The 13497-nt window shown below is 42.4% G+C and overlaps 1 protein-coding gene across 2 annotated transcripts in view; it reads right to left on the reverse strand.

The window, feature by feature from the left end:
* ITPR2 (inositol 1,4,5-trisphosphate receptor type 2) overlaps nt 1-13497 on the reverse strand; it is a 563379-nt gene that overhangs the window by 499915 nt on the left and 49967 nt on the right. For both annotated transcript variants that reach the window (XM_043881798.1, XM_043881800.1), the window contains exon 2: nt 9135-9205. In XM_043881798.1, the coding sequence (XP_043737733.1) occupies nt 9135-9205 (71 nt within the window). The remainder of the gene's footprint in view (nt 1-9134; nt 9206-13497) is intronic.

Consider the following 13497-nt stretch of genomic DNA (forward strand, 5'->3'; position numbering starts at 1 on the left):
ACACAGTGAATAATCAATAAATCTCTACTAAATATATCGAGATCTTATAGAGTTCAAAACATCAGCTTCAGACAAGCTGGTCTCACCACCTAACAGCTATGTGACCTTGAGCATGTGAGCTGACTTCCTCCCAGTGTGATTTCTATATCTGTAAAATGAGACTACCACTGCTACTACGGCTAAGTCACTTCAGTCGTGTCCGACTCTGTGCGACCCCGTGGACGGCAGCCCACCAGGCTCCCCCGTCCCTGGGATTCTCCAGGCAAGAACACTGGAGTGGGTTGCCATTTCCTTCTCCAATGCGTGAAAGTGAAAAGCGAAAGTGAAGTCGCTCAGTCATGTCCGACTCTTAGCGACCCCATGGACCGCAGCCTACCAGGCCCCTCCGTCCATGGGATTTTCCAGGCAAGAGTACTGGAGTGGGGTGCCACTGCCTTCTCTGAAAATGAGACTACTACAAATTAAGTAAGGGAACATCAACAAAGGCCATCCAAAGCACTCAAAGTTAAGAATTTCAGTATGTAGGACTTTCTATTCTTAGAAAGCGCAGCCTTGGTTTTTAAATTAAGATATTCACAGACAAAAGGCATTTATTCTCTACTTACTAAAAATTTACACACACATTTAACATCATGCATAACACCTGAAGGGAGATTTTTACAACAAGCTCCAAACTCAGAAAAATTGGCCCATGGATACAAGAACAGTAAACAAGGGAGTTGTTCTAACAGTACTAAACCGTGGACATCACAAGTGTTCATATTCTGCCCATTACTTTTACTCTTCATGGAGCAAATTAAACTTCACAAGTCAAAGCCACAAATCAATCAAAGTTCACACAGCATACACAGAGAGACAGATATACAGTTAACTGTGTTGTTCTTGTTGTTGCAGCCCAAAACAGAAACCATTCAGAAGGACAGCAACTTCCTTCCAAAAGAGACTAAAATATTTTAAAAGTACAAGCCCTTTTACAGTCCTGACTAGATTCAACAAGAGAAGCAAAGAGACAAAGCAATGTGTTTCCATTCCGTCTTTTGGCCCTTCTCTGAAATCTCACAAAAAAGAATAAACTTACTATCCAATTTCCACTGCCACTTAAGAGTTTAATAATAGGGGATTAGCTATAGAAGGTTCTTAATATGATGACTTACCACAAATACACAGAATCAACACAGCAGAAACATTCAACTGGAGAATGTTAAAGATGTCCTATTTAGTTCTCTTCAGGTGTGTTCAGTCACACTGGAGTAACACATGAAAGGAGACTATCACATATATCCCTGTGATCCACTTCAGCTTCAAGATGTCAAGAGGCTTAGATTTTGAATAAATAATGTGGATGAAAGCTAAGATCGAAAAAGAATGAGAGAGAAAGAGGAAGTTTGGCAGGCTAGAACAATGACCAATGCTCAGAAGATGAGACATAACAGATCTCCCATCTGGCTCCAAAATACCAGGTATGGAGCACAGGAGGAAGAAAGCAAGGGTCCAGAGATGCAAACAAAAAAGTCTCGGGAGTCTGGCTTGACTAACAGCTCTAGGGGAGTTGGGGAGTCCTGCTCAGGACTCTTGGGCTGCAAGTGTGGCATCCAAAAACAAGGTAGGGTCTCATCACAACACACCCAAATGTACTATGTTCAGATCTTCCTACACCACAAAGAATGACATTGACAAATAGGAGCCTAACCAGAATCCAAACATAGCAGCGAGATGAAGACTAGAGAAATCACTAAAAATAATGTAGCTGGCAACAGGTGGAAGAATTTTTTAAATTAAGACTGTAGAAGAAAAGCTGCACAGGAATAAAATCATTCTAAACAAATACAGAATGCAGGAGAAGTAGGGGGCGACAGAGGATGACATGGTTGGATGACATCACCAACTCAATGGACATGAGTTTGAGCAAACTCCAGGAGATGGTGAAGAACAGGGAAGTCTGGTGTGCTGCAGTCCACAAGGTCACAAAGAGTCAGACATGACTGAGCAACCAAACAGTAACAAACAAATACTTAAAGCTTCATTGTGTGGAAGAGGGATTAGATAGAATCTATGTGGCTTCTCAGGGCCAACAGGTAGAATTTACAGGAGGGTATTACACCACAGACAGTAGGGTACAGTTGTTAAAAACAAACAGCTCTAGAGTTAGACAAATTCATTTTGAGTCCCAACTTCACCACTAATAAGCTTGGGGACCTTAAAATGGTTGTATGACTTCTTTATACTTAACTCTCTCAACTGCAAAATTGAGACAGCAAGAATTTCTACTTTACAGGATTACTGAGATATCGGGCTTCCCTGGGGGCTCAGATGGTAAAGCATCTGCCTGCAATGCGGGAGACCCGGGTTTGATCCCCGGGTTGGGAAGATCCCCTGGAGAAGGAAATGGCAACCCACTCCAGTACTCTTGCCTGGAAAATTCCATGGACTGAGAAGCCTGGTAGGCTACAGTCCCATGGGGTCACAAAGAGTCGGACACAACTGAGAGACTTCACTTTCACTTTCATAAATGTTAACGCACAGAAGTCCTGAGAGTGTGCATGTATTAAGCGCTCAGTCGGTAAGTGTTAGTGATTTCAAATCTGAAATAGTTTCAGTCTTCATCCCCAAAATTACAAGATCATCAGATCTGAAGGAACTCAATAAAGGAACTATGAAACTGGTAAAGGAAGTAGATATTCATAAATTGGCTCATACCAGAGAATTACTATGTTAGACAAGATTGACATGTTCAACTATATAAAACGTCAAAGCTACTACTTAGTCAGATAGCTTTTTCTCCAATGCTCTTAAGTGTATAGCCTCCATGAAAGTGTTAGTATCTCAGTCATGTCTGACTCTTTGTGACCCCACGGACGGTAGCCCACCAGGCTCCTCTGTCCATAGATCTCCCAGGCAAGAATACTGGAGTTGGTTCAGTTCACTTCAGTTCAGTTGCGTCTGACTCATTGTGACCCCATGGACTGCAGCACACCAGGCCTCCTTGTTCATCACCAACTCCCAGAGTTTACTCAAACTCGTTCATTGAATCGGTGATGCCATCCAACCATCTCATCCTCTGTCATCCCCCTTCTCCTCCCACCTTCAATCTTTCCCAGCATCAGGGTCTTTTCCAATGAGTCAACTCTTTGCAGCAGGTGGCCAAAGTATTGGAGTTTCAGCTTCAGCATCAGTCCTTCCAATGAACACCCAGGACTGATCTCCTTTAGGATGGACTGGTTGGCTCTCCTTGCAGTCCACGGGACTCTCAAGAGTCTTCTCCCACACCACAGTTCAAAAGCATCAATTCTTCTGCACTCAGCTTTCTTTATAATCCAATTCTCACATCCATACATGACCACTGGAAAAACTATAGCTTTGACTAGGTGGACCTTTGTTGGCGAAGTAATGTCTCTGCTTTTTAATATGCTATCTAGGTTGGCCATAACTTTTCTTCCAAGGAGTAAGCGTCTTTTAATTTCATGGCTGCAATCACCATCTGCAGTGATTTTGGAGCCCAAGAGAATAAAGTCTGTCACTGTTTCCACTGTTTCCCCATCTATTTGCCATGAAGCGATGGGACCAGGTGCCAGGATCTTAGTTTTCTGAACGTTGAGCTTTAAGCCACCTTTTTCACTCTCCTCTTTCACTTTCATCAAGAAGCTCTTTAGTTCTTATTCAGTTTCTGCCATAAGGGTGGTGTCATCTGCATATCTGAGGTTATTGACATTTCTCCCGGCAATCTTAATTCCACTGGAGTGGGTAACCAGTCCCTTCTCCAGGGGATCCTCCCAACCCAGGGATTAAACCTGGGTCTCCTGCATTGCAGGCAGATTCTTAACCATCTGGGCCACCAGGGAAGCCCACCTCCATGAGTAGAGCCAAAAGGTGAGAGTACTGTTGTTGCTGCTATTTCTGTTTGGTCACTAAGTCGTGTCCAACCCTTTTGCAAGCCCACGGACTGCAGCCCGCCAGGCTCCTCTGTCCATGGGATTCTCCAGGCAAGAACACTGGAGTGGGTTGCCACGGCCTCCTCCAGGGAATCTTCCCAACCCAGGGAATTGAGCCCATGCCTCCTGCTTGGCAGGCAGGTTCTTTATGACTGAGCCACCAGGGACACCCAAAGCTGAAAGTGCCAGCCTTGAAAATGGCACTCTGAGTTATACGCCCAGAAGAAACTGAGTTAAAGAAATGTCTTGCCAGTCTTCTCCCAAGTCCTGATACTCACTACTGGCTTTCAAGTGGCATCACACAGCAGAGAAAGTCTCTGTTTCAGTGCCTGAAGCGTTCGAGATTATTGCCACAGAATGACTTTTTGCTTGACGGAAGCAGCCTTTTGATAAGGCTGGTGGATTATGAAATAGTCACATGTCAAATGACCACAGAGTCACAGAGCTGGAAATTTCTAGAGCAAACAGCCACAGCCTGTGGTATAAGAGAAGGGACTGTCTTCTCTTCCCTCACCTCTCCTGGCGAGTGGCCCCCTGGGTTCTGGGTTACTTCTGTGTTTTATCACCTTTCTGGTTAAGAAAAGGGCACACAAACCTCTTTTGTTTTGATTTAGGTCAGTTTCTCCTCCTAACAGAAAATGCACACGTATGAATAGGTCTAAACGTTTGGAAAAATCTATACCCAACTTCTCTTGAGAACACGGGGAGACATGCATAAAGGAACGAGGAGACAGAAAAGAAGAATAGAAAGACTGTAAAGTCAACAGAAATAACTGCTCTCATTTAGCATGCAGGAGGAGGGCTAAACTGTATATTAGGATCTTCCCTAATACTCCACATTCTCAAAGCAGGAAGCCTGGGTTCAATCCCTGGTCGGGGAACCGATCCCACATGCTGCAACTAAGAGTTCGCATGCTACAGCTAAAAGATCCCACGTGCTGCAACGAACAACTGGCACAGCCAAATAAGCAAATATTTCTTTAAAACTCTGTATCAAAAACTAGGATGAGTGATAAATCATGTTGACGATATGTGCCCCTGATACGATGTAGAGAGAAAGGCAGTTAATATCCCTTCTCAAAACCTTAGCCCCTGTCTAATTATGATGAAAATATCAGCCAGACCAAAATCAAGGGACATTCTACAAAATGTCTGGCCAGTACTCTTCAAAAGTATCAAGGTCATTAAAAAAAAAAAACAAGGAAAGACTGAGAAAGTGGAACAAGCCAGAGGAGACTAAACAGCCATGATGACTAACAGCACGTGGAATCCTGAACAGGATCAGGATTGCAGAAAGGACAATGGAAAACGTGACATTCAAAGGAAGCCTGGAATTTAGTCAACAGTAATGTACAAATGGTAATTTCTTAACTGTGACAAATGCACCACAGTTATATAAGATGCTAACACAGGGGAAAGTGGGTGGAAGGGAACTCTCTATACCCCCTTTACGACTCCTCATAACCTAAATGTATTTCAAAGTTTATAGCTGATCTTTAAAAATGAAAGAATATTTGATCATGAAAAGACTTCTGCGCTTACTTAAGAGAAAGCCAATGTGCTTCGGTTAGTGCCATTCTGATGGTGTGGTTACTGAAAATAGCTGTCCATCCGCCAGGTTTTAAATAACCCTTGGGAAGCTGTTTGTTTGTTAAAGCTTCATTTCCTCTGTTCATGTGAAAAGTAGAGGGAACTCGTCAAGGGAATATTGCTTGTGCAATTGTGTGTATTGGGGATAAGTGTATTAACCTCTTTAAAATTTTGGCTCCTCATTAAAAAAAATTGGGAGACCCATATTGGATTTCCTTTTTATTCATTTATTTTGGTTGCGCTGGGTGTTCATCGCTGCACACGCGCATTCTCTAGTTTCGACGAACGGGGGCTGGTCTTCCCTGCGGTGACAGGCCCCCAGGGCGGCGGCATCTCTTGCTGGGGAGCACAGGCGCTCAGCACAAGCTTCAGCAGCGGCAGCATGTGGGCTCAGCAGTCGCTGCTCGTGGGCTCTAGAGCATGGGCTCAGTAGTTTTGCCACAAGAGTTCACTTGCTCCAGGGTATGTGCAGTCTTCCCGGGCCAGGAATCGAACCAGTGTCCCCTGCCTTCCAGGCAGATGCTTATCTACTGTACCACCAGGGAAGCCCTCAATTGACTGCTCATTGCCTAGAAGCTCTAAAATTTTATGATTCACTTGAACAAACCATACAGTACGTATGAAAAACAAAAATTGTTTCAAATTAATTTGCAGACACCACTTGTCTGGCTGAGGTAAGAGGAACTGAGGTACAGCTGAATTGCTGATATGCTGTTGTTTCTTCATATTATCTAAAAGGTTAACAATAAGGGAGGGTGCTCTGGAAACTTGGCAGAGGGGTCTGGAAAGGCAGGCGTGGTGATCTTGGGAGGTCAATCTATGCAAAAGTGATGGCTTTTACAGCCAAAGGGAACAGGAGGAACACATTCAGGAAGAGAAGGATGAAGCTGCAAAAGAATAAGGTACGAGAAAGGATACAGAATTGGGAAAACAAGGCCTGCCGAGCAATGTGAAGGCCAGGGAAAGCAACGCAAGCCCATCCCATGGAATTCTCTGGGGCCCTGTCAAGATGGGCCTCCAAGAATCCAAGAAGAGTCAGAGCTTTAAACCAAAAAGGAATCTTGACTCTTCAATAGCAAGATACCCTCCTTCTCCAATGATGAGTAGAGACAAATGACTTAGTCTTACATAAGAGGTAGAAAATGAGAGCAAAGCAGCAATGACAATGACCTAACGTATTAGATTTCAGGAAAAGCCAGCCTTCCAGGGGTGGACGGAGCACCTGAATGATTCATACTTTGAACCAATGCCCGCTGAATCATATGACACCAAGTATCTGTGTATAATTACCTCCTGGGTACAGAGCTGTTACTGCAGAGTTCCCTCAGACACACTAAAATATTTAAAAGAAAAAAGGCAGCCACAAACCCTGAAGATTTATCTTTGACAGATTAACTTCCCCTGACGAACACAGGAATAAGGCTACACACGCTCATGGTCACGAAGCATGAAGCACCCTGGGAACCAAGTTGTATCACACGATCCCAGGGAAAGTGTGGGTCTCTCACCCATACACATCTAATGGCTATTTTTTTCTGATGTCTACTATGGGCAAAGTTCTGTGCCTGGGAAACACAAATAGAAAAAAAGAAAAGCCTGCCCTTGAAGAGGTTATAATGTAAGAGAAGAGCCAATTATGTTTAAAGGAAATACATCATGCCTTTCTATCATAAGTTAGCTACCATTTGTATAATGACTTAAAACACTTTTACATTTATTCTCTGGAAAGAATCCAAGCCACACAGAGCCTTGTGTGGCAAGATTATTCTTGTTTTTATCCACCCCGGTCCCACCAGACAATGACAGATGTCCTCGGAGACACTAAGTGGTTGGGTGACCTACTTAAGATGACCGTCGGCGAGAAATGCGGTCAAACCCAGACCCCATGCTTTCTTCTGCTACAAATACAGATCTGTTGTCCCAGCTTGCTTTTAAAACTTTTTACCTTCCACATCTTACAGGTCACAAAAGAGAGTCTGTGGATCTGAATTTGTTTATCATCCCTTCTCTGAATTCAATGTATCTCTTCCACCTGGGAAACAGTGGCTTTCTACAACTTAGGAAAGGTCTCACCCGTATCTGTTTACACGTGGCCTCATTCTCATGCGCTCCGGCCTCTCCTTCTAGAATCTGATTAGATGCTGCTAGACCCTCTCGGTCCCTCCTCAACACTGGCTTTTCATGACTCGTTCACACTGTCCTATGCCCTGCATTCTGGGCAATCTCCTCAGCTCTCTCTTCCATACCACGGTTGCTTCATCTCCTCATATAATAGGCTAGCTCACGATTTCTAGAACCTGTATGTTCTTTTCCATTGTGTCCGTTCTTCCATCAGGCTCCTCTAGCCTCTTCTGCCTCTGAAATCATTTCCACACGCTTACTGCACAGTCTCTGGCAAGCTGTCCTGGAGCATTCTGTATCTTGCTTGTCACAACCGCTGACTCTCCTTCAAGCAGTTCAACAGTGAGTCCCTCCTCCAGGGGGACTGTGTGTCATGAGAAGACCTCACGTGCCCAGGGCTGGGGCAGTGTCCCCACTGAGCACCGCTCCGTGTGCGCTGATGGGTGGTATCGCTCCCACGGTCTGCTTTCTCGCTAATTTCCCCATGTGGGGAGACATGTGGATCACATATTCAAAGTGACTGATGTCACTCAAACCACATTTACTGTGCTTGTCACTCTCTGTGAGACGAAAATGCAATATTCCTGCAAATCCTTATAATAAAAATTGTGTAAAAGAGTTACAGAACGTGAAGCATGGGAACGCCGGACATGAAGGCTCCCTCCTCCCCCACGCACGCGGACAGCATCCTGACCTGGGTCTGCGGCTCCAGCAAACCCCTCTGACTCTCTGTCCAGAACAGGCTCCCTTATTAAAGCTGTGTTTCACCAATGTGAGGAGGGATGCTGACACAGTTTGTTCAAAATGAATGCTGCTTTTAAGTTGTTATCATTATATTATTATTATAAGTATACACTATAAAGTATTAATTTGATTTGCACAAGCTCTTAATGGCTGGCCTTAGTTGTCTATGATTCTCTACAAGTCCCATTAATCCTTCTCTTGTAACAGTCATAATCAGTTTGCTACTAGGAACAACTTCTCAGTTGATAGTATGACACTATCTCTAAAATTATACCTAGAAGGGAGTTCTAAGACAATTTTAGTTATTATGTACCACCCAAAGTGACATTTTAAAAGTAAAACTGCACATCAGTGTCACCATGCTGGAGATTTTACAAAGATAAATTAAAAAGCTGATAAGGAAACGCTAATATTTATGGTGTAACTGTCACGGAAATATATAACTACATATCATTCAGCTATATTTACCGGTTTGAAAAGTGGCTTCTCACAGTTATTTAATAATTACCAAGATTTCCCTTCAACATACAGACTACTGTCCAGCAAAACAAAACTTGAAGCTATTCTTTCAGTATCAGTCCTTCAATGTGTCAAGGAAGAAAAACCACAGGGAACTTTTGAAAGCATTTTCAGCAGATATATTTCTATTTGAAAGTTTTACATTGAATAAAGTTCTAACATTACTTCTTTTAAGGCACAAAAATACCTCCACTTAGGTCATATAATATAAAATAGGTATTTCTTTCCTACCTCGGAACTTCTTGGGAGGGTTGGCCAGGTCCCCTGCTTCTGGATGCACCACACATCGGTCATCCACCAGTCTGGAAGGAAAAGAACATTCACACTGTTGACATCGTCGGGTTCATAGAGCACAAAAGACAATGGAGACCGCATCAATATTTACAAAAAGTCTTTACTACCACTCTTCATTCAGAAATGTTTGAACAGTCGTGGATTTATAAAAAGATCTGGTTATACAGGCATGAATTAAAGCAGGGTTAACAAAACTCAAAACCGAAAAACTGTTAAGTGGTAGGCTTCCCAGGTGGCGCTGGTGGTAAAGAATCTGCCTGCCAATGCAGGAGACATAAAAGACGAGGGTTCAAGTCCTAGGTTGAGAAGAGCCCCTGGAGTGGGAAATAGTAACCCACTCCAGTATTCTTGTCTGGAAAAATTCCATGGACAGAGGAGCCTGGTGGGTTACAGTCCATGGGGTTGCAGAGAGTCAGACATGGCTAATCGCTGAGCATCAGCAGGAAACGTTAGAGAAATCACGATACTGACACAGCGTGAAACTGCAGAGCCAGTCACAATTCTATTTCTTAAAGGCAGTGGTGTGGAAAACATGTATAATATGTGGTGAAAATAAGTGGGAACAAATCAGTAAGACATTGTATATATTTAAACACACACACACACACCCCTCGACAGAGACACATATGAGGACTGGAACACAGACACCAGAACATTAACAGGGATTAGACTGCCCATGGTTTTTATGTTCCATTGCGTATGCGAGTGTGTTTTGTTTTATTTTTATAAGGAATGTGTATGCTTATGAGATCAGGCTCACAGTGACGACACAGTGGGATAAGAAGTGCTCATCCTGTGTTCAGTGATGGCTCAGCCACTTCCCAGCCACATGGGGGTTTGAACCTCCTTCGCTACACCTGCAAACACAGATAAAGAGTACCCACCCCATGGTATTGATAGGAGAACTGACTTCATAGCTGTGACATAGCTAGCACAGTTTCTAGCATAGCCTAGGCCGTTAAATATTAAGTGTTTAAGATAATAACATTAGGGACTTCACCTGCCTTATTCCTATCTTCCTCTAGAAGGATGCCTGACACTTAGTGATGAGTACTCAACAAATTTACTCAAATGAATAGAGTACCTTTCTAGTTACAAAAACTTGCCCCTACTAAAATATCCATGAAGAGCCAATTTCGAGGACAATTCCCAGACAAGCTGAATCTCTGATCTGAGAGCCAGGAGACATGAATCTCTGTGTCAGGGTAATATCTAACTACCAAAAGACTAGTTGACAGTCATTTTCTCCACTGACTAAGTGATGAGGGCCACTAGGGTTTTCTCCAGAATATTGTGAGAATGCACATGAATTAGTTCCAAATTTATGAGCTCATTTGAAGAACGATGCTGCAGTTGCAACTTTGTTAAAAAGCATGCATTAACCCCAGCACAAAAGTAAACCCCACTCGCTAGTATGCATTAACTCCAGCATAAAGTAAACCCCAATTCGTGATCAACAGTCCCCTTGAACTAGAATAATTAACCAAATCAAGATGAAACTTTTGGTTCCTGGTTTATCTGTTTACAAAAGCAGACACTTCCTAAATCACTGGATTTCTCTATAAGATCCAATTTCCACCAAACAAAATAATAATTTGATCAAGCATATAGTTCTTTGATTTTTTTTTTAGTATACTTCATTCATACTGGTTTACTAAAATGTGGTTTTACAAGAGCTGCCAAGCATGCAAGAAATTCCTTTTAAGAGTCTTCAAAATTGTTTTCTTAGAAACAGGAAGTCACAATGGAAATAGAGAGCTAGTGGGAAGCAGCTATGTATCACAGGGAGCTCAGCTCGGAGCTCTGTGATGACCGGGGCGGGGAGGGCAGGGGGTGGACGTGTGATGGGGGAGGCACGGGAGGGAAGCTGAAGAGAGAGGGGTTACCTGTATACTTATACCTGATTCATGTTGATATACAGCAGAAATCAACATAACATCATAACAACATAACAATTATCCTCCAATTTAAAAAAAAGATAAGAATTCAAAACACAATAATAAAAAAAAAAGCACACAGTCTAATTTAGAGACTTGATGGCAAACAGAAGGGAAAAAGTGGACACATTTTATTTTCTTGGGCTCCAAAATCACTGCAGACGGTGACTGCAGTCACGAAATTAAAAGATGCTTGCTCCTTGGAAGGAAAGCTACGACAATCAAGACAGCACATTAAAAAACAGAGACATCACTTTGCTGACAAAGATCCATACAGTCAAAGCTATGGTGCTTCTAGTAGTCATGTACAGATGTGAGAGTTAGACCATAAGGAAGACTGAGGGCCAAAGAATTGATGCTTTCAAATTTGGAGGAGACTCTTGATAGTCCCTTGGACTGCAGGGAGATCAAACCAGTCAATCCTAAAGGAAATCACCGCTGAATATTCATTGGAAGGACTGATGCTGAAGCTGAAGCTCTATTCTGGCCACCTGATGAGAATAGCCAACTCACTGGAAAAGACCCTGATGCTGAGAAAGACTGAGGGCAAAAGGAGAAGGGGACAGCAGAGGATGATGGCATTGGAGAGGAGACAGTTGGATGACATCACTGACTCAATGGACATGAATGTGAACAAGTCCAGGAGATGGGGGAGGACAGGGGAAGCCTGGCATGCTGTGGCCCATGGGTTCACAAAGACTCGGACATGACTTAGCAACTGAACAACAACAACTCATCTAGAGCACAAGAAATCTGTATTAAAAGTGGCATTGATATCTTACCTAGTCTTTGTGTCTGCCATTCCCACAGAAATACAGGCTCCCCTAGAATCGCCCAAGGAGCCTCCAACTAAAAGGTGGCTCGCCACCCAGAGGAATGGGAAAAAACTAAAGCCATCAGTCAGGTCACAGTACATTTACGTAAATATTTATGCCTGTCCTCAATCACTCTGATAGCTCAGATAAAAACGTTAGAAATTAAGAGTGACTTCAGTTCTAAGAATTTGTCCTATGCCTTACAAACCAAAGTCTGTGAAAATTACAAAGACAGTCATCTCATCAGACAGACTGAATGAACTGGACAGTTTGGACAGAATGGAAGAAAGGGAAGGTTACGATGAAATGGGTGGCTAAAGAAACAAGTGTGAATTTTAATAACAGTGTGAAACAAGTGTGAATTTTATAACAGTGTGAATGTTATAAAAACATGTATGATCACAGATGTTAAATGTTAAAGATGACTTTACTGCACAACTTCTACAATATCTCCAAGAGCCTCTTCTTGAATACCTTCAGGGCCAGAGTATTCACCACTTACCATCTTCCTACTCTGTTTTATAGGTCTTTTTCCCATCACAGTACTTAAATTTTCTAACTACTTGCTTATTAGTCTGATCTTTCAATAAACTGTAACTCCATGAAGTCAGAAATTGAATCCATCTAGTTTACCATTATATATTTGGCATCCATTAGAATGAGTTATAGTGGCCACTAAGTAAATATTTGTTAAATAAATAAATGAATCAATGAAAAACAATGAGACTGGCTTTCCCAAATAACTTTCCCTTTTTGGTCTCAGTTCTTTCTTTTGGGCTAAGTTTTCTTTTTCTAGGATGAACAAGTCTATTTCTCTCCAGTTCTCCCTCATATGGATATTTACCAAGGAGCTCAACATCCTTTCATGCATCCAAGTGTTAACACCCCCTATAAATGTGATTCCAGAGGCTATTCACATGAATCCAGGTGTATCTCAAACAAGTGCAGGGGTCAGGGGCCTCTCATCTCCTTCTTTCTGACACTAAGCTTACAGTTATGCTACCTAAGAATACATCAGCTTCCATGGAAGTCAAGCCCACTTCTGACACTCACTATAGCTGACCAATTTCAGGTTTTTTCACGTGTACTACCGATAAACCAGGCTTTCCCATCCACCACTGGAGCAGTTAACTTTTATAACTTACAAACAAGTTTACAATTGAATAGGTACAAATATAAAGATCAACCTTTGGCCAATGAGGAGAAAATCACCTGAAAGCCATCTATACCATCCTGAAGTCATTTAAATACCTTCTCATGATTACTTCCCATTTTTCTCACTCATAAACAAGTGTTTCCCAAATCTGGCTCATTGGCTGAATCATATATACATGAAGTAATAATAATACCTTTCTTTGGTCCCTATCTAGCAAACAAAAATTTCTGAGGATACAGTCTAAGAATCTGTATTTTTTAAACACTATCCAATCTTTCTTGAATGGATTAGTAGCACCTATACTCCCACAGTGCCTGAGTCCGTCCTCTAAAAGAGAACTTCTCACACTCCATCAAGTTTTCCTACACATGCATATTTTACTAGCATAACAA

The sequence above is a fragment of the Cervus elaphus genome, chromosome 22, assembly GCF_910594005.1.
Source record: "Cervus elaphus chromosome 22, mCerEla1.1, whole genome shotgun sequence".
Lineage (NCBI taxonomy): Eukaryota > Metazoa > Chordata > Mammalia > Artiodactyla > Cervidae > Cervus > Cervus elaphus.